The 27,733-nt window shown below is 46.8% G+C and overlaps 2 protein-coding genes across 4 annotated transcripts in view; one reads left to right on the forward strand and one right to left on the reverse strand.

The window, feature by feature from the left end:
- The window catches only part of LOC135056990 (gastrula zinc finger protein XlCGF26.1-like), a 37,437-nt gene extending 32,115 nt beyond the window's left edge, over positions 1–5,322 (forward strand). The window contains exon 2 of one of the 2 annotated variants that reach the window (XM_063962821.1): positions 3,311–5,322. In XM_063962821.1, coding sequence (XP_063818891.1) covers positions 3,311–4,863 — 1,553 coding nt within the window. In that variant the 3' untranslated portion in view covers positions 4,864–5,322. Of the gene's footprint in view, positions 1–3,307 lie in introns of both variants that reach the window. The other variant, XM_063962820.1, reaches the window with a different exon arrangement.
- The window catches only part of LOC135056973 (oocyte zinc finger protein XlCOF22-like), a 202,602-nt gene that overhangs the window by 116,851 nt on the left and 58,018 nt on the right, over positions 1–27,733 (reverse strand). The window lies entirely within an intron of this gene.

Consider the following 27,733-nt stretch of genomic DNA (forward strand, 5'->3'; position numbering starts at 1 on the left):
AGTGTTCACCAAAATGATGGTGGTGATGGCGGCTTATCTCCGTCGTCAGTGGGTAAGGAATTTCCCATACTTGGGTGACCTGTTAATTCTGGCTCAGTCCCAGGAAACCAGTGCCATCTGCAACTGACAATTGCCTATTTACAAAGCCACGGCTGGCTCATAAATTGGGCAAAAGTCATCCTTGGTTCCATCATAAAGTATGACGCACTTAGGGGTTGTATTGGATTCCGGTCTTCAGAGGGTGTTTCTCCCTCTGAACAAAATATCCACAATACAGTCAAGGATTCGGGAGCTTTTACACAGTCGAAGGGTGTCCATTCACGCAGCGATGCTTGTGATGGGATCTATGGTATCGACATTCGACATGGCAGAATATGCTCATGTCAAAGTCAAAAAATATAATGTATATGCCTTGTGCTAACCCCATGCACATGCCCGCTGCGCGTGCACTCGCTCTGACGTGCGTGCGCATATCCGCACTTTGCGTAATGGAGCTTTCACGGCCATGCGCCTTGGCGCGTGGTATGCGCATTTACGGTAGGGTTTGTGAGCGTGTAGTGTGTTATTAGAACATTGCATATTTAACCCAAATAGCGTACATTTTAGAAGTAGTTCCCCTAGACCATGTCAGCGAGTATTATTAGTTTAAACAGTTCCTGGACAAAGGGATTTGCCTTTTCATGATAGGAAGGGTCAGATAAAGGTTGGAAGGTGATGTCTAGTATCCAGCTGTAGGGTATTTTGAGGGTAACATTCCGGTGTTAGTTAGAGAAAGATAGCTTGCTCCTGCGTATAGTTATGTACAAAAGTAGAATATGAACATTAACTGTATTTACTGTAAATTACACATGCGGCGGGAATCCAGAGGATACCACCCACAAGAGCAGATGGGGAAAGACATCGCCCACCCTTTCAAATCCACCTATGACCTTTACTGTAATGTAGAGACATGTCCCTGTGTCCAATGAACAATGAGATTACAGTGAACATTGTATTGTGTATGCATGTTGTGTATAAAAAGACCACTGTTGCCTGGCCGGTCAGAAGACTCTGAACGCTATCTACCTGATGAGCGGAGGACCGGATTCGGGTTGCGCTTGCGAATATTCTCACGTACGTACATTCTCTGTAGCCATTATTCTGTTTAGATTTACTTGTTAGCCTGTAGTGTATACATTTTATTGTTTTTATCTTTTGGAATCAAACCACGGTGGCCTTAGAACCCTGTGGTTTCAACTACAAATCAGTGTTGTGTTTTCACTTTCCTGCATGGGCTTTAAAGTAGTTTAACCTGTTTAATGTGTATAAGCATTGTTAAGGTGTATGCACTGCGGGTACTTTGTATCGCCAGCGCTACTTAAGGTTTAAAGGTATAACATCATTACAGTACTTTACTGTTAAGGGTTTTAAGTGCAAGCATATTACATTATATCGTTAACAAGGTTTAAAGTTTATTAATTGTGTGTGCGCTCGCTGTGTGTTTTCTGTACACTCAGCGCGGCGTGTGTACGCCAAGTGCGTATCGCGTGCAGGACTCTGTACGCAAATAGCGTACAAAGTGCGTAGCACGTGCACGTAGTCTAGCGGCTCAACGGTAAAAGTGTATTTAGAGGTATAGCTTTGCGGTCTAAGATAATACCGACATTATCACTCAATTCCACTTGAGGCTCCTTCTGCGTCTGATTCCTTCCAAATGGAAGTGGTTACATCAGACAATTAAAATTCAGAATTTGGTCCTTCCTTTGGAAGTTTGTAGGTCATTAGCCTGGTGGCTACAGACGTCCCATCTGAACAAAGGGCGACCCTTTGGATCTCGGATTGGGAGATTCTGATAACGGACGCCAGCCTTTTGGCCTGGGGAGCCGTTTCAGAAAAGGGTTGCTTTTAGGGGCAGTGGACCAAAGAAGAAAGTTGCTTGCCGATTAAATATATTGGAGCTTCGGGCCGTGCATCTGGCTCTCGCTCAGGCGAAGGACATTCTTCAGGAAAAGCCGGTGCAGATTCGTTCGGAAAATGCGACGGCAGTAGTGTACCTCAATCATCAAGGAGGAACGCGCAGTCAAAAGGCAATGAAGGAGGTAAGTCGCACACTAAGGTGGGCAGAATTTCATTATCCGGCCTTGTCCGCAGTATTCATTCCGGGAATCCTAAACTGGGAAGCAGATTTTCTCATGCGACACACCATTCATGCAAACGAATGGGCTTTACACCCAGAGGTCTTCCAGAGCCTGGTAGACAAATGGGGGTTGCCAGAGAGAGATCTCATGGCTTCTTGGCAGAACTTCAAGGTGCCCACATACGGGGAGAGGAAGCCACATGGTCTTACGTCAATACATTCATTAGACTTTACGCCTTTGATGCCTCTCAGGACACTGCATTCGGGCGAAGGATTCTGTCCAATCAGGAGCATCCCCTCCACTAAATGTTTGCTTTGGAACGTCCCAAGGTACCATGTGGACTACACTGTGGACCATGCAGGAGAAATATCGAGTTGTGATAGACCTACCGTTGATAACTCTATTTCTCCGAAGTCTATAGTGTCCACGTGGGTTCCCACCCTGACGCACCTGATTTGAGGATGCTTATATTTACTAACCCCTTCCTTTTTGTATGGAAGTGTGTATGTGTGTTCTTCTTGCCTGATTAGGGTTCTCTATGATGCTTCTGCCTTGAGCTTTGGAAAATAACTGAATTGCCTGAGCCAAGAGGCAGGGATATAGGGGACTGGCCTGTTGCATTCTGGGAGGCTGAAAGCTTTGATCGTTGGTGCCAATCCGCTTAAGATACCTCATATCCCAAGGTACCCTGTAGACACTGTGGACTTCGGAGAAAGAGTTATCAAGGGTAGGTCTACCATAACTCTATTTATTACTGCACAGCCCATGTCACCTCTAGTAATACCACATGATCTCAGTGTTACCTAAATGTATGCACAGGCGATGTTATGTTACTGCACAGCCCATGTCACCTCTAGTAATCCCACATGATCTCAGTTTTACCTACATGTATGCACAGGAGATGTTATATTACTGCACAGCCCATGTCACCTCTAGTAATCCCACTTGATCTCTCAGTGTAGGTTGCACTCCAGTCCAAGCTTCCTAGTATTGTTAATTAAGCAGAAAAGCAATGATTGAAATATAGTACGGATTACAATGTCATTTATAGAATTATATATTGTACCATGTAACATCCTGGGTCTTGTCTACTAATTTTATAGTGATTTGCCATTTTTTTACCATTATTCTTTACAAGATTAAAATTGTTACAGGAAAATTAATATTTCCATAATGTATTTTATTTCCAGCAGATGGACACAAAAGTAGGACTATCTCAGAAGGACATCTAATGTTATCCCCGGATTGGGAAATAAAAGATAATGACATTATACAGGATTCTCCAGGAGCTGACCCCATTACCCCAATTGTACATCCAGCTCTATCAGCTGATCCCTCTGATCCTGGGAAATGTTCTCCTGATCACTCTGATATTGGTGCATCTGTTACAGCTCTGACAGTAGATACAGTGTTTCCCTGTTCTATAGATGCCAAATGTTTTACACCGAACACAAAGCTTATTACCCATCAGTCAGCTAAGGCAGATGAGAGGCCATTTCCATGTGCTGAGTGTGGGAAATGTTTTCCATGCAACTCAGCTCTTGTTGCACATCTGAGAATTCACACAGGTGAGAGGCCATTTCCATGTTCTGTGTGTGGGAAATGTTTTACATGGAAATCAGTTCTTGTTACACATCAGAAAACTCACACAGGTGAGAGGCCATTTCCATGTTCTGAGTGTGGGAAATGTTTTACACTGAAATCAAATCTTGTTAAACATGAGAGAAGTCACACAGGTGAGAGGCCATTTCCATGTTCTGTGTGTGGGAAATGGTTCACACACAAATCGTATCTTGTTACACATCAGAGAAGTCACACAGGTGAGAAACCATTTCCATGTTCTGAGTGTGGGAAATGTTTCACACACAAATCAGTTCTTGTTACACATCAGAGAAGTCACACAGGTGATAATCCATTTCCATGTTCTGAGTGTGGGAAATGTTTCACACACAAATCAGTTCTTGTTACACATCACAGAAGTCACACAGGTGAGAAACCATTTAAGTGTTCTGAGTGTGGGAAATGTTTCACACACAAATCAGTTCTTGTTACACATCAGAGAAGTCACACATGTGAAAAACCATTTCCATGTTCTGAGTGTGGGAAATGTTTTACAGCGAAATCAAAACTTGTGATACATCAGAGAACTCACACAGGTGAGAAACCATTTAAGTGTTCTGAGTGTGGGAAATGTTTTACTAAGGCATCATATCTTGTTATACATCAGAGAAGTCACATAGGTGAGGAACCATTTTCATGTTCTGAGTGTGGGAAATGTTTTACTAAGGCATCATATCTTGTTATACATCAGAGAAGTCACACAGGTAAGGAGCAATTTTCATGTTCTGAGTGTGAGAAATGTTTTGCAAATAAATCAGCTCTTGTAATACATCAGAGAAGTCACACAGGTGAAAAACCATTTCCATGTTCTGAATGTGGGAAATGTTTTACATGGAAATCAGCTCTTGTTATACATCAGAGACTTCACACAGTTGTGAAGCCCTTTGCATGTTCTGAGTGTGGAAAATGTTATACTACTTCATCACAGCTTGTTATACATCAGAGAAATCACACTGGTGAGAAACCATTTCCATGTTCTGAGTGTGGGAAATGTTTTAAAGCGAAATCACGTCTTGTTAGACATCAGAGAAGTCACACAGGTGAGAAGCCCTTTGCATGCACTGAGTGTGGAAAATATTTTGCTCAGAAATCACATCTGATTAGACATCAGAGAAGTCACAGGTGAGGCCATTTGCATGTTCTGAGTGAGAAATAAATCAGCTCTTGATGCACACTGTAGACATCACACAGGTGGGGAAGCATTTTAATCTTCTGGAGTAGACTCGTCTTCACCATTTCCCTGCATTGTTCCTTCAGGTGCTATTCTATGTCCTATGTTTTGTTTTTTGGATTATAAAATCTTCATTGAAGCATGAACATAAACTATTGAGGTATCTCGTTCCCTTTCCGTTGGGCACCAAATTTTTTAGTGTATTTGGTACTCCGATTTCCAGAGGATATATCCACTCTTTATTTGGTTAGTTTTACTTATTTTATTACTCAAATGTTGACTGATTTTGATAAATGGCGTCATTTGCCGTTATCCTATATCGGCCGTTGATGGTTTCCTTTCCCAGACTTCTTTACCCAATCCAGATGTTGCCTTTCCTTCTGACTGACCGTGATGTTGCACATATTAATAGGGCTATAACCAAATTAATATCGTCTGGTAAACGCCCCAGGATATCACTGTATAAATTGCAGCAGCCATTGCTGGGAGGCATTAACTTCCAGAATGTTCAGGCTTATGCCCTGGCATCTAACCTACGATATGCACTGGATTGGGTAAGGAGTGTGGACAATTATGTTTGTTATTCTCTTGATCAAGCGTTTCTTTCTGCTGTTACTTTGGATGCCTTATTACATTTACCGATAACTTATTTTCCAGTGGAACTATGCAATAATCCATTACTCTACTCTACTCTATACCCTATATTTCTCTTACGTCCTAGAGGATGCTGGGGTCCACATTAGTACCATGGGGCATAGACGGGTCCCTTAGGAGCCGTGGGCACTTTAAGAGTTTAATAGTGTGGGCTGGCTCCTCCGTCTATGCCCCTCGTACCAGACTCGGTTTAGAAAATGTCCCCGGTGGAGCTGTTCACAGCTAGGGTAGCTCCTTGAGCTTTTCTGGTTTTATTATTTTTTAAGAGATGTTAGGCACAGGGAGGCTGCTGGCAACAGCCTCCCTGCTTCGTGGGACTTAGGAGGGGGGTAGTGTCAAACCCTTGAGGTTAATGGCCACTATCTCTGCTGACAGAACACTAAGCTCCTGAGGGTGATGATCTCTAGCCCCCGAGGCAACCGCTCCTGCAACCTCCTAACCAAGCCAGAAAATTACGATGGCGAGTAGGGCACCATCGACCTGACAAGCAGGGAGCTGGTGAGAATGGCGGCATCAGGGTGGGAGCACAGTACTGAAGCTGCACTCCGGTGGGCTCAGCGGTACTATGGTGTGGCGCTGGGAGGGGCCCCCTGGGCCAGTGCAATACCCTAACACTGGTCACTTCTAAGCTATCAGGGACTCTGTCTGCTGCCAGCGATCATTTACTTCAGACCTGTATAATCAAAGTGTGGGAAGACGCACCATTTTAGGGGGCGGAGCTTCTCATAGCAGACCCATCAGCTCACCAGCACCATTTTCTCCCTGCAGATCATCACACTGAGGCGCCGACTGGGAGCGCTGCCCCTCCACAGAACTTCAGCTATCCTGTGCGGTACCAGCGGGTTATAGAGGGAGAGTGTATATTCACTATAACTGTGTGGTCTATTAAGGGTTCACAGTCAGCGCCAGGCACTTATTCTATAACTGCCTACTGGGGCGCTGTGTGGGTGCTGGCTCCATTAACTCTGTTTCTCTGAAGGTACTTGGGGGAAACTGACATTTTCCTGTGTGTGTGTGTGTGTATAGTTTCTCACAGTACCATGTCCAGGGACTCTGTGTCTTGTGCTGCAGAATATGTATCTTCCCCAGAGTAATCCATTCCATGTACTCAGGAATGTAATATGTCTCAGCCTTCCGAATCCGAACACCAGTGGGTGGCTTCCATAAAGGGAATGATATCCCAGATTTCTACTAGGATAGCATATAATGAGACTGAAACACAGGTTTTGAATTTATCTGGAGGTTTTGTCTGGTTCTGTTCTCACTACCATATCAAAATCCCCTGGTATAGGGGGCGTGGCTTCGGCGGACATGAAGTAGCACACAGGCTGTGTGACTCCAGCTAAATAATCCTGTTGCCTCATCCTGTCTCCCCCTGGGCCTGAAAACTGCCCCAAAACCTGTGTGAAGGTGAGTGGGACCCTTGTGCCACTCTGAAACCTGCTCATCAAACTCCTGCTGCAGACGGACGACATTTGTGTGCTGGGCTCCTGGGACGGATCACTCACGTGGGACACCGCCCTCCTGTCTACCCGCACTGAGTTATTGTGCACGGATGCCGCTCAGTACATTGCCTGCATCCGCCGTTGCTGCCTCTCCTGTGAGTGACTGCGGCCGGGGAGAGCTCCGGTGAGCGCTCCTCTCCCCCCTGCTTGTGTCCGGGTGCGTGTCAGCGGGATCTCCCGCTGCGACCCTGACACATGACCCGCCGCCGCTCTCCTCTCTCTCTCTCCTGCGGCTCTAGCCTCTGATCTCCCTCGTTGAGCCTCTGGATGGTGCGGCTGAGGAGCGGGGCTTGGAGGGGCTGTGTACTTCTCTGTGCCCCCTCTCCATTTTCTCCAGTCATAGGTGTTGCCCTGCTGTGCTCTGCGCTGTATTAACCCCTTGAGGGCCTGCTTGTGGTTCTGCCCAGTGCCCCGCACTCTAGGATCCCCTGGGGCTCAACTGGACAAGTTGCCGAGGGGCACGTTTGGCCGGGTTGCATGCTGTATGCGTCCCCTGTGCTGAGGATTCTCCTTCATGCTTCAGGGCAGACGGCGGCTGGATGTGTCTGATATACTAAAGGTGGTATCCGGACTCCAGGTCGACAGCACAAAGGTCGACACACTTTTGGTCGACACACATTAGGTCGACACACATTAGGTCGACAGGGTCAAAAGGTCGACATGGAAAAAGGTCGACATGAGTTTTTCATTTTTTCTTTTTTTGAACCTTTTCATACTTAACGATCCACGTGGACTACGATTGGAACGGTAAAGTGTGCCGAGCGAAGCGGTAGCGGAGCGAAGCGAGCCATGCGAGGGGACGCGGTGCACTAATTCGGGTTCCCGGTCACTCTATGAAGAAAACGACACAAAAAACCCATAAACTCATGTCGACCTTTTGACCCTGTCGACCTTTTGATCCTGTCGACCTTTTGACCCTGTCGACCAATTGGTGTCGACCTAAAGTGTGTCGACCTTTGTGCTGTCGACCCTGAGTCCCAGACCCACTAAAGGTCCACGTGAGCGCCTACTGGTCAGTTTTGATATACTACATTTATCCGCGGGCAGCGACTGGACAGTTTTGATATACTATATTGCATTGCGGGCGGAGACTGGACAATATTGATATACTGAATTCCCCTGATTCCCGCCGTCGGCAGGCTACCATGGTTAAGCAACACCAGAATGCTGCGGCTGCAGCAAAACTGGAGAAATACGCCAGAAACCCTCGAGCGCAGTCGGCCTTGTCTCCGTCACCACCGTCGCCTTCCAATAGCTCCTCTGTGGAGGCCACGGATTCGGCCCTACAGAAAGTACTGGAGGCGGTTGCTGCCAGCGAAACCCGCCTGGCAGACCAGATCGGCCAGGTCCAGGCGGACCTATCCATCATCCACCAAGACCTACAACGGGTGCGGGAGAGGGTCGGTGAGGTTGAAACACGCATCTCCATGCTGGAAGACACGGTACCACCAATTGATAGACGTACCGCTGCCCTGGAGTCCCAAATGTCGGAGGTACACAAGAAGATGACCGATATGGAGGGGAGACTGCGGCGGAACAATGTCCGCTTCGTCGGCTTGCCTGAGAAAGGAGGAGGGCGCCTCCCCAAAAAAATTTCTTGAACGCTGGTTGCGGGATGCGTTTGGAGCAGAGGAGCGCGCTCACAGAGTCCCGATGCGTCCATTGCCTCCGGGGGCGCCTCCTCGTACACTCATAGCCAAGCTCCTTCATTACCGTGATAGGGATGTGATTCTGAAATTGGCCCGTACTAAGGATCCTCTCAAGTGGAACGGATCTCCGGTCTCAGTCTTCCCTGATTTTGCCATTGATGTTCAAAAAGATAGAGCTCAATTTGTCTCTGTGAAACGCAGGCTGCGTGAACTGCACATCCCCTATGCCATGCTCTTTCCGTCTAAACTGCGGGTGGTTTCAGACGGAGAAACTAAATTCTTCATGACCCCCCGCGAAGCATTGGTGTGGTTGGACAGACGCTTTCCGGCTCGGCGGGCGCTGGCCGCTGACTGATCTCCTGCACTTCGTTCCTTAATTAGGAAGTATATTGCCCCTTGCTTGTATGTTGTGCCATACATGAAGATGGTCTAGGGAGGGGGGGGGGATTTCCTGTTGATGTTTTGAGCTGGGTTGCTGTGCTGAGTCTATACAGGCTCTCTGCTTGGCGCGTGACATCGCCGGGGTCATACGGCCATGTGTAGACGAGGAGAGTGCTGATTGCTTTCTCTGTACTTTTGTTATGTTCTATGTTATGGGTATTTGTTTTGCTGTATAGTCTAGTCTCAGATATTCTATATAGCTGGGGTTGTTGCGGGGGCCTGTGTGGGGGGTTGAATTTAGCTGGGGGCTTCTCTTGCCTTAAGGTCATTAAATTCTTGGCCCTCTCTTGGTTTTCGGGATAGTGGATTCTGGGGTTTTGTTTTTGTGTTGGGGTTTTTTGTTTTTTTTTACTGGTGGGATATGCATAGGTGTTTTCTGCCTTAGTTGCTATTGTTAGTGTTTAGAGAGTTTTGTTTGTTAGGGAACCAGGTATGCTGCAAGTTTTAAGTGGTGTATGGGGTGGGGGTGGGGGTTATTTTAGGAAAATTATATTTTTATTTCCATTTCCTAACATGTATTGTGTTTGTTTCTGATATGCATGTGTCACAGCTACTAACGGGCTTCGTTTCCCTTATGTGTGTTGGAGTCGGCTGGTCGCGGGTAGTTTGCTTTATTAAAGTGATGCTTTGGTTATCCACGCGATGGATAGGCTTTCTGCAGCATCCTCCAACCCACAGCCGAAGAGGTCTCAGTTTGCAGACACTGTCTCTGAGCTGGGTTTGGTCGATCCTTGGAGATTGCGGTACCCCGATTTGAGGCAATATTCGTGTTTTTCACTCTTCCTTCTCTAGGATAGACTTGGCGCTCCTTTCCCGGGAGCTTTTGCCTAAGGTTCATAATGTTAAATACGAGACTAGGGGTATTTCGGATCACTCCCCTATATCGCTACATATCGACTTAGCTTCTCAGCGGGGACAAGCAGTGTGGCGGTTTAACTCTTTCTGGCTGACGCATATGGGTGAGGGGTCAGAGTTGGAGGCTAGCTGGCTAGAATTTTTTGCTTTGCATGACGACACTACTAATGTGTCTCTGCTCTGGGACACCTTTAAGGCATTTCTGAGAGATACTTTGATCAAGAGGGTGGGAAGTCTTAAATCCTCCTTTAGAAAACATGAGGCTGAGTTGGAGGCTCGGGTCGATGCTTCAGAGTTGGCATATTTGCGGGATGGTTTGGATACTTCTAGGCTGGAATGGCTCCATGCTCGGGGGGAATGGAAGGATTATCTGTGGAGGAAAACCCAGCACAGACTTCTCTTCTCCTCGCATGTCCATTATGCTACTGGGCACAGACCGAGCTCCTATTTGGCTAATCTTGCAAGGGGGGATCGATCCTCTCGTACAGTAGTGGAAGTATTGAACTCGGCCGGGACGGTGCTGGACCGTACCCCTCAGATTGTTGAGGAATTTGTTTCATACTATCAGGCACTATATAGCTCCAAGTTGACCTGTTCCCCGACGGAACTGTGTGATTATTTAAATAACATCCAACTGCCCCGTATTTCTAGTGAAGCCAGAGCGCTTCTTGATGCCCCTTTATCACTGGAGGAGATCGAAACGGCGACCTCTGCTTCCCCTGATGGTAAGGCCTCAGGCCTTGATGGCATTTCATCAGAACTGTATAAGAAACACTCTAAATTTTTTGCCCCTCAATTACTTAACTTATTTAATACAATCTTTGCCCAAAACATGCTTCCCCCATCTATGGCGGAGGCACTAATTATAGTGATTCCTAAACCGGATAAGGACCCCGGGAGGGTTGAATCCTACCGCCCTATCTCCCTACTGCCCACGGATATTAAAGTCCTGGCCAAAGTTTTGGCCTCCAGGCTTAATCAGGTTATAACTCAAATTATTCACCCTGACCAAACGGGCTTTATGCCTGGTAAGTCCACGGCTGTTAACCTGCGTCGTCTGTTTACTCATTTCCAGGTTTCTCGGGAGGGGGGGGGCTGCTCCTCTGTAGTGGCCTCTTTGGATGCCTTTGACTCGGTGGAGTGGGCCTTTCTGTGGGAGGCTATGGATAGATTTGGTCTGGGCCCCAACTTTATCAACTATGTTAGATTGCTGTATTCCCTACCCATGGCCAGAGTTTCCGTGAACGGGTATGTGTCCTGCTCCTTCCCCTTGCCAGTGGAACGAGACAGGGATGCCCTTTGTCCCCAGCTCTGTTCGCCATTGCTATCGAGCCTTTAGCATGTTTAATTAGGGCTTCTCAGGATATAGTGGGCATTAGGGTGGGCGCCAGAGAGGACAGAATAGCACTATATGCTGATGATCTCCTATTGTTTGTTGATAATTATGTTTCATCTATGCCTAAACTCCTTGATTTGATAACTACCTATGGATACTTTTCTGGGCTTAAAATTAACTGGGATAAATCTACAATTACCCCACTTAGTGGCCCGATCCCGATAGCCCCACTAATCCATACATCGCTTAAATGGGTAGATTCTTTCAAATACCTCGGCATATGGGTGTCAAATGATCCGTGTACTTACGTTTCTTTCAACATTAAGCCGCAGATTGTGTATCTTCGTTCAAAGGTTAAGGTTTGGGGGTCTTTGCCTCTGACGGTTACTGGTAGGGTCAACTTGGTGAAAATGGTGTATTTGCCTAAGCTTCTGTACGTCCTCCAGCAGTCCCCTGTCTATATTTGCATGAAGGTGTTCAAACAGATTGACAGCCTGCTATCTTCCTTGATCTGGGCCAGTAGGAGAGCACGGTTGAGGCTTGACATCTTGTCCAGACCAAGATTGCTGGGCGGTTTGGCCCTCCCTATCTTTAAATTCTATTACTACGCTGCACAGTTGGCACATGTGTGAGAATGGGTGACTGATACTGATACCCTTACTATACACTCGCAAATGCTTTTACAGGAATATCCGGATGGCACTCACTTACAGATGCTTCTCTGTAGGAACCCTAAATTGTCCAAGATCCCTATAATCAAGCAGGCCATTCTTGTATGGAAACAGGTACATGTTCTTTTATTAGGCCATGGTATAGACCCAGATACTCCTTTGGACAATGTCCTTGATTTCCCAGAATTGGCCTCGCTGCAACCTTGGGCGGTGTGGGGGAGATGGGGGTGTGACGTCCCTGGGACACTTATATAATGGCAACGTACTGAAATCCTTCCTGCAGCTCCAGCAGGACTACAACATACCCTATTCTCATTTCTACCGCTACTTGCAATTGAGACATGCGATTAATGCCCAGTTTCCTGATACCCCTCCAGTCCTTGTCGATTCTCCAGTCAAGTCCCTTTTACAAAGCCTGGGGAATAGACGTTTGGTATCCAATATCTATACTACTGTGCTTCGGACTCATTACTCCAACCCATTATCCCTTCTCAGGACTAAGTGGGAATCTGATCTGGGCCCTGTTTCTGATGAGATATGGGAGGGTGCTTTGGACTCCCCACGACTATCCACCACCACCACTAGATTTCAACAAATCCAATTGTTTATCATACATAGAGTATATATGACACCAGTGCGATTGTGCCGCATGGGGGGTACTCACTCCACTAGTTGTCCTAAATGTGGTAATTTGGATGCAGACTTCTGGCACACTCTCTGGCTTTGTCCCAAGATGGCTATATTTTGGTCTGGTGTTATTAACTCCCTGGTGTCGACCGGAATTCCATCTTCTGTATGCTCCCCGGTGACTTGTGTGTTCTCAGCTATGGAGGAGGATGCCCTGGATCCTCCTGCCAGACGATACGTAATTAACCTTTGTGGCTTGGCTAAGGTGTGTATTGCCAGACGGTGGCTGGCTAAATATGCTCCCACATTACAGTCCTGGGTTTCACTTGTTAATGATACAGCTGCTCACGAGAAATATGTATATTTAGCCAGGAAAGCAGGGAAAAAATATCAAGATCTGTGGGGTAGATGGCTTGAGTCCTCGCACTCACTGAATCGGAATGTTTGAGTACCGGCCACTGTGTATCCGACACCTGGATGTGTAGAGGAATAAGACACTTATCAAGTGACCTGTGTTAATATATCGGACATAGCTCTGCACCGGGAGAGTCTTCTCTCCCCGTGAAGTTCCCTGGCACCTGCGACCAGCCGCTCCCTTGCCCGCACGTTCTGATATGTTGTGTGTTACATAACTGTGTTTCTTCGATACAAGTAATTTTATGCACGATATTTGAATAATCTATGACAACCTGTGACACTTCTTTGAATTTGTAGATGCAGATTTTTAACCTTAAGTCTGCATAGTTCTAATGATATTTCTCTAACGTCCTAGTGGATGCTGGGAACTCCGAAAGGACCATGGGGAATAGCGGCTCCGCAGGAGACAGGGCACAACTAAAGAAAGCTTTAGGTCACCTGGTGTGCACTGTCTCCTCCCACTATGACCCTCCTCCAAGCCTCAGATTTGTGTGCCCGGCCGAGCTGGATGCACACTAGGGGCTCTCCTGAGCTTCTAGAAAGAAAGTATATGTTAGGTTTTTTATTTTACAATGAGACCTGCTGGCAACAGGCTCACTGCACCGAGGGACTAAGGGGAGAAGAAGCGAACCTACCTGCTTGCAGCTAGCTTGGGCTTCTTAGGCTACTGGACACCATTAGCTCCAGAGGGATCGACCGCATGGAACTGGCCTTGGTGTTCGTTCCCGGAGCCACGCCGCCGTCCCCCTTACAGAGCCAGAAGCAAGAAGAGGTCCGGAAAATCGGCGGCAGAAGACATCAGTCTTCACCAAGGTAGCGCACAGCACTGCAGCTGTGCGCCATTGCTCCTCATACACCCCACACTCCGGTCACTGAGGGTGCAGGGCGCTTGGGGGGGGGGGCGCCTTGAGCAGCAATAAAAACACCTTGGCTGGCAAATATATCACAATATATAGCCCCAGAGGCTATATATGTCATAAATACCCCTACCATAATCCATTAAAAAGCGGGAGAAAAGTCCACGAAAAAGGGGCGGAGCTATCTCCCTCAGCACACTGGCGCCATTTCTCCCTCACAGCTCCGCTGGAAGGAAGCTCCCTGGCTCTCCCCTGTAGTCTGCACTACAGAAAAGGGTTTAAAAGAGAGGGGGGGGCACTAAATTTAGGCGCAGTAAATATAATAGCAGCTATAGGGGACATAATTCAGTTAGTCCCTGCATTATATAGCGCTCTGGTGTGTGCTGGCATACTCTCACTCTGTCTCCCCAAAGGGCTTTTGTGGGGTCCTGTCCTCTATTAGAGCATTCCCTGTGTGTGTGCGGTGTGTCGCTACGGCTGTGTCGACATGTTTTATGAGGAAAATGATGTGGAGGCGGAGCAGATGCCTATAGAAGTGATGTCACCCCCTGCGGGGCAGACACCTGAGTGGATGGTCTTATGGAAGGAATTACGTGCAAGTGTCGACTCCTTACTCAAAAAATTTGACGACATGCCAAATGCGGGACAGCCGGCTTCTCAGCTCGTGCCTGCCCAGGCGTCTCAAAGGCTATCAGGGGCTCTAAAACGCCCGCTACCTCAGATGGCAGACGCAGATGTCGACACGGATACTGATACCAGTGTCGACGACGATGAGTCTAATCTAATGTCCACTAAGGCCATTCGTTTCATGATTGAGGCAATGAAAGAGGTGTTACACAATTCTGATATAAACCCAGGTACCACTAAAAAGGGTATTATGTTTGGGGAGAATAAACTACCCGTAGTTTTTCCCCCATCGGAAGAATTAAATGAAGTGTGTGAAGAAGCGTGGGCTTTCCCCGATAAAAGATTGGTAATCTCTAAAAAGTTACTAATGGCGTTCCCCTTCCCGCCAGAGGATAGGGCACGTTGGGAAACACCTCCTAGGGTGGATAAAGCGCTCACACGTTTGTCTAAAAAGGTGGCACTACCGTCTCCGGATACGGACGCCCTCAAGGAGCCTGCAGATAGGAAGCAGGAGGCGATCCTGAAGTCTGTATATACACACTCAGGCATTATACTTAGACCAGCTATTGTGTCAGCATGGATGTGCAGTGCTGCCGCTGCGTGGTCAGATTCCCTGTAAAATATTTACACCCTAGACAGGGACACTATTCTGCTAATCATAGAGCATATAAAAGACTCAGTCTTGTACATGAGAGATGCACAGAGGGAGATCTGCCGGCTGGCATCTAAAATAAGTGCATTGTCCATTTCTGCTAGGATAAAAGGCACATGGAAGTTTTGCCTTATAAGGGTGAGGAGTTATTCGGGGATGGTCTCTCGGACCTAGTTTCCACAGCAACAGCTGGGAAGTCAGCATTTTTACCCCATGTTCCCTCACAGCCTAAGAAGGCGCCGTTTTATCAGGTACAGTCCTTTCGGACCCAGAAAAACAGGCGAGGAAAAGGCGGATCCTTTCTGTCCAGAGGCAGAGGTAGGGGAAAAAGGCTGCAACAAACAGCAGGTTCCCAGGAGCAAAAGTCCTCCCCCGCTTCTTCCAAGTCCGCCGCATGACGGTGGGGCTCCACAGGCGGAGCCAGGTATGGTGGGGGGCCGCCTCAAAAATTTCAGCGATCAGTGGGCTAGCTCACAGGTGGATCCCTGGATCCTTCAAATAGTATCTCAGGGGTACAAACTGGAATTCGAGGCGTCTCCACCCCACCGGTTCCTAAAATCTGCCTTGCCGATTACTCCCTCAGACAGGGAGGCTGTGCTAGCGGCAATTCACAAGCTGTATTCCCAGCAGGTGATAATCATGGTGCCTCTACTTCAACAAGGACGGGGTTACTATTCCACACTGTTTGTGGTACCGAAACCGGACGGTTTGGGGAGACCCATTTTAAATTTGAAATCCTTGAATACATACATAAAAAAATTCAAGTTCAAGATGGAATCGCTCAGGGCGGTTATTGCAAGCCTGGACGAGGGGCTGCATGTCCCCATTTACCATCCTCACCAGGAGTACCTCAGATTTGTGGTAAAGGATTGCCATTATCAATTCCAGACGCTGCCGTTTGGACTGTCCACGGCACCGAGGGTGTTTACCAAGGTAATGGCGGAAATGATGATACTCCTTCGAAAAAAGGGAGTTTTAATTATCCCGTACTTGGACGATCTCCTAATATAGGCGAGATCCAGGGAGCAGTTGTTGGTAGGGGTAGCATTATCTAAGGAGGTGCTACACCAGCACGGTTGGATTCTGAATATTCCAAAGTCACAGCTGGTTCCGACGACATGTCTACTGTTCCTGGGTATGTTTCTGGACACAGTCCAGAAAAAAGTGTTTCTCCCGGAGGAGAAAGCCAAGGAGTTGTCATCTCTAGTCAGAGACTTCCTGAAACCAAAACAGGTGTCGGTGCATCACTGCATGCGAGTCCTGGGAAAGATGGTGGCTTCTTACGAAGCAATTCCTTTTGGCAGGTTCCATGCCAGAATCTTTCAGTGGGACCTGTTGGACCAATGGTCCGGATCGCATCTTCAGATGCATCGCCTAATAACCCTGTCTCCAAGAACCAGGGTGTCTCTGCTGTGGTGGCTGCAGAGTGCTCATCTTCTAGAGGGCCGCAGATTCGGCATACAGGACTGGGTTCTGGTGACCACGGATGCCAGCCTTCGAGGCTGGGGAGCAGTCACACAAGGAAGAAACTTCCAAGGACTATGGTCGAGTCAGGAGACTTCCCTACACATAAATATTCTGGAACTAAGGGCCATTTACAATGCCCTAAGTCAGGCAAAACCCCTGCTTCTACACCAGCCGGTACTGATCCAGTCAGACAACATCACGGCAGTCGCCCATGTAAACCGACAGGGCGGCACAAGAAGCAGGATGGCAATGGCAGAAGCCACAAGGATTCTCCAATGGGCGGAAAATCACGTACTAGCACTGTCAGCAGTGTTCATTCCGGGAGTGGACAACTGGGAAGCAGACTTGCTCAGCAGGCACGACCTCCACCCGGGAGAGTGGGGACTTCATCCAGAAGTCTTCCAAAGGATTGTACACCATTGGGAAAGGCCACAGGTGGACATGATGGCATCCCGCCTCAACAAAAAGCTATAAAAGATATTGCCCCAGGTCAAGGGACCCTCAGGCAATAGCTGTGGACGCTCTGGTAACACCGTGGGTTCATCCAGAAGTCTTCACACTGATTGTAAATCGTTGGGAATGGCCACAGGTGGACATGATGGTCGTCCCGCCAAAACAAAAAACTAGAGAGATATTGCGCCAGGTCAAGGGACCCTCAGGCGATAGCTGTGGACGCTCTAGTGACACCGTGGGTGTACCAGTCAGTGTTTGTTCCCTCCTCTGCCTCTCATACCAAAGGTACTGAGAATAATAAGAAAACGAGGAGTAAGAACAATACTCGTGGTTCCGGATTGGCCAAGACGAGCGTGGTACCCGGAACTTCAAGAGATGATCAGAGGACCCATGGCCTCTGCCGCTCAGACAGGACCTGCTGCAGCATGGGCCCTGTCTGTTCCAAGACTTACCGCGGCTGCGTTTGACGGCATGGCGGTTGAACGCCGGATCCTAAAGGAAAAGGGCATTCCGGAGGAAGTCATTCCTACGCTGATTAAAGCCAGGAAAGATGTAACTGCAAAACATTATCACCGCATATGGCGGAAATATGTTGCTAGGTGCGAGGCCAGAAAGGCCCCAACAGAGGAATTTCAGCTGGGTCGATTTCTGCACTTCCTACAGTCAGGAGTGACTATGGGCCTAAAATTAGGCTCCATTAAGGTACAGATCTCGGCTCTGTCGATTTTCTTCCAAAAAGAACTAGCTTCACTACCTGAAGTTCAGACATTTGTAAAAGGAGTGCTGCATATTCAGCCCCGTTTTGTGCCTCCAGTGGCACCTTGGGATCTCAACGTGGTGTTGAGTTTCCTAAAATCGCATTGGTTTGAGCCACTAAAAACCGTGGATCTAAAATATCTCACGTGGAAAGTGGTCATGTTATTGGCCTTGGCTTCGGCCAGGCGTGTATCAGAATTGGCGGCTTTGTCATGTAAAAGCCCTTATCTGATTTTCCATATGGATAGGGCAGAATTGAGGACTCGTCCCCAGTTTCTCCCTAAGGTTGTATCAGCCTTTCACTTGAACCAACCTATTGTAGTGCCTGCGGCTACAAGGGACTTGGAGGATTCCAAGTTACTGGACGTAGTCAGGGCCTTGAAAATTTATGTTTCCAGGACGGCTAGAGTCAGGAAAACTGACTCTCTATTTATACTGTATGCACCCAAAAAACTGGGTGCTCCTGCTTCTAAGCAGACTATTGCTCGCTGGATTTGTAGCACAATTCAGCTGGCGCATTCTGCGGCTGGACTGCCGCATCCTAAATCAGTAAAAGCCCATTCCACAAGGAAGGTGTGCTCATCTTGGGCGGCTGCCCGAGGGGTCTCGGCTTTACAACTTTGCCGAGCTGCTACTTGGTCAGGGGCAAACACGTTTGCAAAATTCTACAAATTTGATACCCTGGCTGAGGAGGACCTTGAGTTCTCTCATTCGGTGCTGCAGAGTCATCCGCACTCTCCCGCCCGTTTTGGAGCTTTGGTATAATCCCCATGGTCCTTACGGAGTCCCAGCATCCACTTAGGACGTCAGAGAAAATAAGATTTTACTCACCGGTAAATCTATTTCTCGTAGTCCGTAGTGGATGCTGGGCGCCCATCCCAAGTGCGGATTGTCTGCAATACTTGTACGTAGTTATTGTTACACAAAAGGGTTATTGTTGAGCCATCTGTTGAGAGGCTCAGTTATATTTCATACTGTTAACTGGGTATAATATCACGAGTTATACGGTGTGATTGGTGTGGCTGGTATGAGTCTTACCCGGGATTCAAAATCCTTCCTTATTGTGTCAGCTCTTCCGGGCACAGGATCCTAACTGAGGTCTGGAGGAGGGTCATAGTGGGAGGAGCCAGTGCACACCAGGTGACCTAAAGCTTTCTTTAGTTGTGCCCAGTCTCCTGCGGAGCCGCTATTCCCCATGGTCCTTTCGGAGTTCCCAGCATCCACTACGGACTACGAGAAATAGATTTACCGGTGAGTAAAATCTTATTTTTTTATATTAGTTATAATGCGGGAATCTGCGTATTCCCTTAATCTGGAAATGTTTATTTGTTGTGTTATTTTCTGATTTTTTTTGTTTGTCTGAGATCATGGAAAAAGAATAAAAAAATATTGGATTAAAAAAAAAATCCCCTGGTTTATGCCCAAAGAAGCGTGCTCTTGCCCAGATTATGCAAGTTGAGGTGGATACGGACTCTGATACGGGAGACAGTGATTGGGATATGAGGGGGTGAGGCATCGCTGGCCAGGGGGGAGCAGCTCATGATTGAGGCCATTACTGACAAAGCACCTGAGCAGGTCGAGGAGGCTTACTTTACGGATAATAAGAAAGCCTCCCTGACCGTCCCTGCGTCTAAGGAATTAAACGCATTATTTGAAAATTCCTGGGAAAACATGGAGAAAAAAAATTCCAGATCCCTAAAAGGGTTCTAGTTGTTTTTCCAGAGGAGGATAGGAAAAAGTGGGAAAACCCGCTTATAGTAGACGCTTCTGTATCTAGACTGTCAAAAAAAGTGGTTTTACCTGTCCCTGGGTCTACCGCTTTGCAAGAACCGGCAGACTGCAAGATTGAGGCTATGCTCAAATCCATTTACACTGCAGCCCACTATTGCTTGTGCATGGATTTCTAAAGCCCATAGTAAAGTGGTCAGGCACATTACTGGAGTCATTAGATTCTATGGATAGAAGTGACATTGAAATGTTTTTATGTCACATACAGGATTCTGCGGGTTTCATGGTGGAGGCCATGAAGGACCTGGGTCATCTAAATGCAAGGACGTCTTCCATGCCTGTCTCGGCATGCATGGGACTCTGGCTGCGCCAGTGGTCTGCAGACGCGGAGTCCAGGAGAACTGTGGAGAACCTACCCTTCACAGGTCAGGCTCTATTTGGGGAAGCATTGGATGGGTGGATCTCCACGGCAACCGCGGGTAAGTCAACCTTTCTTTCCTCAGCCATGCAGACACCGAAGAAACCTTTTTCTACGTTTACTATGCAGTCCTTTCGGACCACAAAGGTTAAGAAGTCCAAGCTTCCTACCACTTCAGAAGTGGGTGGGGAAAATAAAAAAAACCTGTACCGAAGGTTCCCAGGAACAGAAGCCCGGCTCTGTTTCCTAAAAATCCTCAACATGACGGTGGACCTCACTGCCTGGAAAGCGGGCAGATGGGAGCGAGATTCAGACATTTTAGTCACATCTGGGTGTTATCAGGCCTGGATCCCTGGGTACAGGATATTGTGTCCCAGGGGTACAGACTGGATTTTCCAGAGCTCCCACCTCACAGATTCTTCAAATCAAGCTTACCAGCTTTGCTGACAGAAAGGGCTATCCTACAGGAAGCCATTCAAAAAAGTGGAAAAGGCAAATGTCATTGTTCCAATTCCACCTCATCTGGAAAGCAAGGGTTACTATTCAAACCTATTTATGGTACCGAAACCGGACGGTTCAGTCAGACCGATTTTGAACCTGAAGTCATTAAACCCTTATCTGAGGGAATTCAAATGGAGTCTCTGAGAGTGGTGATCTCAGGTCTGGGGGAGGGGGAGTTCATGGTATCCATAGATATCAAGGATGCGTACCTCCACATTCCGATTTGGCTGTCACACCAGGCTTATCTCAGATTTGGACTGTCACTATCAGTTCCAGGCACTGCCATTCGCCCTCTCCACGGCATCGAGGTTGTTGTCAAAGTCAGAAAAATATCACGCTACACGTTGCCATATATTCACCTCATGCTCTTGCCCGCTGCACATGCACTTTCCCTGGCGTGCGTGCACATACTCGCAGTTGCGTGACGGCGCCCCTACGGGCGTGCGCTTGAGCGCATGGTATGTGCATTTACGGTAGACTTTGTGTGCATCTAGCGAGTGACTCAATCGCTACTTAATAAATCCATATAGCAGGTTTTATAGGTAATGTTCCCCTTAATGATAACTGTAAGTTTGTTTAATGTGACTTGTTCACGGACTTGGGAATCCCTCTTTACGTGGTACAAAGGGTCTGATTAAGGTTGAACAGTGGTGTCTGGTACCTAACCGAAGAGTATTTTAATAGCAATAATCCGGTGTTGTTTAGGTAAAGATTAATCGCTCCTGCATATAGTTATGGCCATTAGTAGTTTCTGGAAATTTCCTATATTTGCCGTTCATTATCCATGCGGCGGGAATCCGGCGATTCCATCCCACCTGAGCAGTTTGTAATAGCCACAGCCCACCTGTTTAAATCCACCTATGACCTTTTGTTACAGTGCAGAGAGACATTCCTGTGTCCAATGAACAATAAGATTGTAGGGCCCTTTGTAGTACACTGTATGTTGTGTATATAAGGGTCACTGTCCCCAGACCGGCCAGTACTCTCTCTCTTCAACATTTATCTCTGATAATTGGAGGACTGGATTCCGGTTGCGCTTGCGAGTGTTCCCCGTATGGTATGTTTCTCTGTGACCATTTTGTTACCCGTGTAATGTTAGCCATTCATTCTTAGTCTATGTATTTGTGATCGTTTACTATTGTATATTTCGGTCTAGATATTCTGTTAGACTTATATGTTAGATTGTAGTGTATGACTTGTCAACTGTTCCCCCTTTTCGATATAACTAAAAGCTTGTTAGTAAAGGTGTTGGAACCTTAGCACGGTATCGTGTGTTCATTACATTGCAGAGGGTAATAGGAGCGTCTCGATCGCTCAAACAGCTTTAGTATTAACAAGGTTAAGCAGCGTTACATCACTACAGTATTTCAATACAAGGTTTACAGCATAAGAGTATCCTTTCTGTGTGTCACATACAAGGTTTACAGCATAAGAGTATCCTTTCTGTGTGTCACATACAAGGTTTACTGATTGTTATCCTGTGAGCGTCTGAGCCGCTCGTGATCTCGTGGTCTCGAGCGTCCGCTACGCTGGTAGCGTAGCATTACGGTAGTCGACCGCCTAGAGCGTGCTCGACACCACGCATTAAGCTGTGAGCGAGCGTGTCGCATGTGCGTCTCGATCACGGCTGAGCATACGCTACGCTAAGTGCGTACCCTTAGTCTCTTACCCATATATAGTGAAGGTTATAAGGTAATCATTTGGTATTATCATTGTTCACCAAGGTGATGGCAGAGATGATGATACTCCGCAGGCAAGGAGTGAACATAATTCCATATCTGGATGATCTCCTGATAAAGGCATCATCCAGGGAGAGGTTGTTACAGTCCATTATTCTCACGACTCGACTGCTCAGGGATCATGGATGGATCCTGAATCTTCCAAAGTCACATTTGGAGCCGACAAGGAGATTATCTTTCCTGGGGATGATCCTCGACATGGAAGTGCAGAGGGTATTTGCCAGTGGAGAAGGCATTGGTGATACAAACAATGATCCTTGATGTCTTGAAGCCAGCCCAGGTATCTGTTCATCAGTGCATTCGTCTGCTGGGGAAGATGGTCGCCGCTTATGAGGCTCTACAGTACGGATGGTTTCATGCGTGGTCCTTCCAACTGGATCTCCTGGATAAGTGGTCGGGATCGCACCTACACATGCACCAGAGAATACGTCTGTCGCCGAAAGGCAGGATTTCACTCCTATGATGGCTACAACTGCCTCACCTTCTCGAGGGATGCAGGTTTGGGATTCAGAACTGAATCCTTCTAACCATGGATGCAAGTCTCAGAGGTTGGGGCGCAGTTGCCCAAGGGGAAACCTTCCAGGGAAGGTGGTCAAGTCTGGAATCCATTCTTCCAATAAACATTCTGGGACTAAGCCGTGTACAATGGTCTCCTACAAGCGGCACATCTTCTGCAAGATCAGGCCATTCAGGTGCAGTCGGACAATGTGACAATGGTGGCCTACATAAACTGACCAGGCGGAACGAAAAGCAGGGCGGCAATGTCAGAGGTAACGAAAATCCTCTGGGCAGAAAAGCATGCGATGGCACTGTCGGCAATCTTCATTCTGGGAGTAGACAACTGGGAAGCGGATTTCCTCAGCAGACACGATCTCCATCCAGTAGAGTGGGGACTCCACCCCAAGGTGTTTGCAGAGGTGACAAGTCTTCGGAGCGTACCACAGGTAGACGTGATGGCCTCACGCCTCAACAAGAAGCTTCGCAGGTACTGTTCCAGGTTGAGAGACCCACAGGCAGTGGCGGTGGATGCACTGGTAACTCAGTGGTTCTTCCAGTCGGTGTATGTATTCCCTCCACTTCCACTCATCCTGAGGATTCTCAAACTAATAAAAAGGACAAAAGTTCAGGCGATCCTCATTGGTCCGGACTGGCCAAGAAGGGCTTGGTACACGGATCTTCTGGAGTTACCGCTGGAAGATCTAAGGCCTCTTCCTCTTAGCAAGGACCTGTTACAACAGGGGCCATTCGCTTATGAAGAATTACCATGGCTTCGTTTGACGGCATGGAGGTTGAAAGCTCGATCTTAACGTGGAAAGGCATTCCAACCATGGTTATTCCGACCCTGATACAGGCTAGGAAAGGAGTAACGTCTAAACATTACCTTCGCATTTGGAAAAAATGTGTCTTGGTGTGGATCTAAGAAGTTTCCTCCGGTGGAGTTTCAACTTGGATGGTTTCTCTTCCTGCAAGCAGGTGTGGATGTGGGCCTGCGTTTGGGATCCATAAAGGTCCAAATTTCGGCCTTATCTATTTTCCAGAAACAATTGGCTGCCCTCCCTGAAGTTCAGACTTTCTTGAAAGGGGTTCTGCACGTCCAGCCTCCCTTTGTCCTTCTTACAGCACCCTGGGATCTTAACGTGGTGTTGCAGTTCCTGAAATTGTATTGGTTTGAACCTTTTACAGGAGGTTGAGGTCAAGTTCCTCACATGGAAGGCTGTCACATTGTTGGTCTTAGCTTCTGCTAGACGTGTGTCGGAATTGGGGGCTTTGTCCTGTAAAAGCCCCTACTTAATTTTCCATGAAGATACAGCTAAGCTCAGGATGCATCAGCAGTTCCTTCCAAAGGTTGTGTCAGCTTTTCATATCAACCAACCTATTGTGGTGACAGTGGCTACTGACTCCTCAATTACATAAAAGTCCTTGGATGTTGTGAGGGCTTTGAAGATCTGTGTGAGGAAGATTGCTTGTCACAGGAAATCGGACTCTGTTTGTCCTTTATGATCCCAAGAAGGTTTGGTGTCCTGCTTCTAAACAGGCGATCCAGCATGTGTATTCTATGGCAGGATTGCCGTGTCCAAAATCTGTTAAGGCCCACTCTACTTGTAAGGTGGTTTCTTCCTGGGCGGCTGCCCAGGGGGTCTCGGCTTTACAACTTTGCTGAGCGGCTTCTTGGTGTGGGTCGAACACGTTTTCTAAATTCTACAAGTTCGATATGTTGGCCACTGAGGACCTAAAGTTTGGTCAAGCAGTTCTGCAGGAGTCTCCACGCTCTCCCTCCCATTCTGGGAGCTTTGGTACATCCCCATGGTACTAATGTGGACCCCAGCATCCTATAGGACGTAAGAGAAAATTAAGTATTTCAATACCTACCGGTAAATCCTTTTCTCATAGTCTGTAGAGGATGCTGGGCACCTGCCCAACGCTTCATTTTCCTGCAGTGGTTACTTGATTCAGTACTGTTTGTTCTTGGTTACGTACTGCATTGTTACTTGGATAAGTAATTTTCTTCAGCTGTTGCTGAGTTCAAGCTGGTTAGCTTGGTTTGCCTTGTATGTATGAGCTGGTGCGAATCTCACCACTATCTGTGTATGTCCTTCACTCGAAGTATGTCCGTCTCCTCGGGCATAGTTTCTAGACTGAGTCTGGTAGTAGGGGCATAGAGGGAGGAGCCAGCCCAGACTATTAAACTCTTAAAGTGCCCATGGCTCCCAAGGGACCCGTCTATACCCAATGGTACTAATGTAGACCCCAGTATCCTCTACGGACTACGAAAAAAGGATTTACCGGTAGGTAATTAAAATCCTATTTTGACCTGGCATCTTTTACGTAGGAGACTTTGCTTGTCTTGTACCAAGATGTTATTTTTACCTTTTAGTTCATACTTGAGACTTACATAATGGGAGTGCGGACATTATTTTTAATACTTAGCACCTCCATGGACTCCGCTCAGTGCATCAATTTCTGTAGGACGACCGATCCTCTATCCTTACTCTGTCCAAGCTCACAGAATGATACTCTAATGCTACAATTCCATTGTTCGCATACTTTCAAGCCTGCAGCTATATTTTTCAATGTCGGAGCTTTCCCTAATTGATAGGACTAACTCTTTTGATGCTTTAGTATTGGAACGTAAAGGGGGTCCGCTCCCCACTTCTATGCTGTATGATCAGATTAGCAAAAAACTCGACCTGTCGGCGGTTACTACTGGTACGGTTAAGTGGTTGGATTCCGTTCCTGAGCTTTCTTTGCAGGCTATAGTTAAGCTTTCAGTTTCATTGAACAAACAATTAATATTGTCTTCTTTTGTAGAAATACAATATAAAATGTTACATAGGGCTTATTACACCCCCAGATTACGTTTTATAATGGGCATATTGGATAATTCTAATTGTTTTATATTCCCACTCCCGGAGGCTGATATCTTCCACTGTCTGTGGTCTTGTGACATTGGTCAATTGTTTTGGAAAGAGATCCAGATTAATGATACCTTGCACATTCCTTTCTCGGAGACAGTTTCATGGGCTTTGTGGAATCACTTTCCTTCCTCAAGGTCCAATGAACCAACAATGGGTGTCTGTCGCTTATTGGCCAAAATAGCTGCGGTTGCTAAGAAAACCATTCTCTCAAAATGGATACACCCTGACCGTATCTCTTTGTCATGTATGTTTCCGGACTTGCCCATGTTTATAGAATGGACTGGGTTGAATGCTCGGATGTTGAGTCACGAGCGTCAAACTTCTTTGACATATGGCTGCCTTATATTGTTACGCTACGTAATATTGAGAAGGACCAGATTAGAAGAATTGTTCACCTTACTACATGGTATAACATGGCAACCCTGGTGGGGAACGCACCTCCTTTCTAACTGGGTTGTTTGGAAGTTTTCTTTATTATGTTACCTCCACAGTGTCTCTGGATGTGTTGTATTTTTATTGTATGTTGGTTCTCATCTGTTTCATTTTACTTGAGGCTCTCCCATGTGACACTGATTTCGAATTGATTTTTGTAGCAACCTTGTGTATCCCTGAGTGGACTCTCTTGTGCCTACTACCATACTGTGCCTATACCCGTCATTTATTTCATATGTACTGCTTGATTTTTCTTTCTCAATAAACATACATTTAATAAAACTATTGAGCTATCACAGATATATCGTGTAGATCTATATACCGGATACCAAGAAAACTACTTATCCTTCTAGATGTATCTGGCTTCTGACTGAAAGATCTCATGCAAAGAGGACAATCCTGTGCTTCAGCCTTTTGCTCTCTCCAGGTCACGTCCCCTCCTCCATCTCTTGGACCTCCCACCTTCTGTACATCACTTTTAACCCTGCACTTGCCTGCAATAACTGTCCATCAAGCCCCTGCTATTCTCTTCCCCTCTAAAAGGGGCCAAATTAGATGACACACTCAGTCGACCTAATGCTACATGGCTTATCTCCCTTGGGGCAATGTAATATCTGGTAAGACAATGTTAGCGTATCCTTGCAGGGGTATAAAGCCTAGACACTTACACATAGCAGTGAGTTCTGATTGAATCTGGGTCTGGCTGCAGCGGACCTAGAATTCTACAAATGCCCTCCAGCTTTTAACTTGCGACAAAGTTATTAGGTGGGACCCTGGATTATTAAAGTACTTAATCGATGACCATCATCTGGGACAGATCTTAAAACATCTGAGATAAAACTGAGTATAACTTGTTATTTGCAGGTTTTCAATATTGTATCTTAGATAAATAAATGCTTATTCTTTTTCATATGTCCTGTGTCAGTCTCCATATTTAACACAATGTATCCCAGAACCTAGTTGCTTGAGTTTTTCAACCGACAACAGGTGGCAGCTTGTGAAAATAATGGTTGTCTAGTGGATGGATCGGTGAATGATGAACACGTGAGGTCTGAACGTGACCATAAAGTGAAGGGGTGTCTTGCTTCTCCATGCTGAAAACCAGGATGATTAGTTAAGGGCAGAAAAAGAGATACAGCTGGGTTCAAAAGATTTTTATGTTGGAGAATATGCCACAGTCTTTTGGTTGATATTAATAAAGGATTGTTTTGGGCAGAGAGGGGTATTTCACTGTCATGTAGATGTAAAAATGTGGTCAAACTAATCCCTTCCAAAAAGGCTGATTGTAAAGCTATGCTGGTGTATATATCTGTATTGTGCAGCCAATCTCTTATAGGGTAAATTACTTGAATGACTGTAAGTAGTGATGTTAGGTAGGTAAATGCCTCCATTATCCTTGCTCTGCTGAACTGTCACAAGGCTTATTCTCGCCTTCTTACCATGCCAAATAAATGTTCTAATCATGTCCCCAATCTCTAGAGTGTCTCTTGTTATAATAATAGGTAAGAAGTGAAGAGAGTACAGCAGTCTCGGAAATAGGATCAGTGTAACCAGGTTGGCTCACCCCAGGTAAGGTAAAGGGAGTTTGCACCATCTCATGGTATCCTCCTGAATACTATGTGAG

This window comes from Pseudophryne corroboree, chromosome 3, assembly GCF_028390025.1.
Source record: "Pseudophryne corroboree isolate aPseCor3 chromosome 3, aPseCor3.hap2, whole genome shotgun sequence".
Taxonomy (NCBI): Eukaryota; Metazoa; Chordata; class Amphibia; order Anura; family Myobatrachidae; genus Pseudophryne; species Pseudophryne corroboree.